Consider the following 625-nt stretch of genomic DNA (forward strand, 5'->3'; position numbering starts at 1 on the left):
CGAATAGACCACGTTGGTCTGTTTGAGAATATCCTGAGTCAGCGGGACTGGGTTGTTCCTCATAATGAGAGACCTCGTTTTGTAAGTTTGATAATAAATAGTCAACTTGACTTCTGTGTTTTTATCCACAGGGGAGACGTGACTCTTTATTATGTCTCTCATGGCCTTTTCATCCTTTTAATAATTCTGATGCATGAACTCTTTATAGCAAAAGTTGATGGTAGTTGTAGTATTCACGGTTGGTTTTCACCCTGGTACTAGGTGTCCATAGCTAGCTTGATTTCCCGGCTAACTTGTCTATTAGAGTAGCCATTGTTCACCATGACCTGGGCGACTCGGTCGAGTTCTTGGTGTGTGGCAGCCCAAGAGGAGCAGTGGGAGAGGGCTCTGCGGATGTAGGCCTTGATGGTGGAGGCCTTATACCAGGTAGGGCATTCACTGTCTCCATTCAAGCATAACCCGAGGTTAGTAAGCTTAATATACACACTAGTATCAAACCCAGTAGTATTAGGAGATATGAGAACATCTAGGAAGGGTAGCCGTCCATCTTTGCTATGTTCAACAGTAAACCTCAGGTAGCTGCATTCCTCAAACGTCCTGCGGAGGGTTTCGATGTCCTGGGTAG

The 625-nt window shown here is 45.3% G+C and overlaps 1 protein-coding gene across 1 annotated transcript in view; it reads right to left on the reverse strand.

Annotated features, from left to right (window-relative positions):
- Positions 1-257: 257 nt before the first annotated feature.
- Positions 258-625, reverse strand: part of LOC137617597 (uncharacterized) — a 1,454-nt gene continuing 1,086 nt past the window's right edge. The window contains exon 3 of the mRNA XM_068347604.1: positions 258-617. Coding sequence (XP_068203705.1) covers positions 258-617 — 360 coding nt within the window. The remainder of the gene's footprint in view (positions 618-625) is intronic.

The sequence above is a fragment of the Palaemon carinicauda genome, chromosome 23 (genome assembly GCF_036898095.1).
Source record: "Palaemon carinicauda isolate YSFRI2023 chromosome 23, ASM3689809v2, whole genome shotgun sequence".
NCBI lineage: Eukaryota > Metazoa > Arthropoda > Malacostraca > Decapoda > Palaemonidae > Palaemon > Palaemon carinicauda.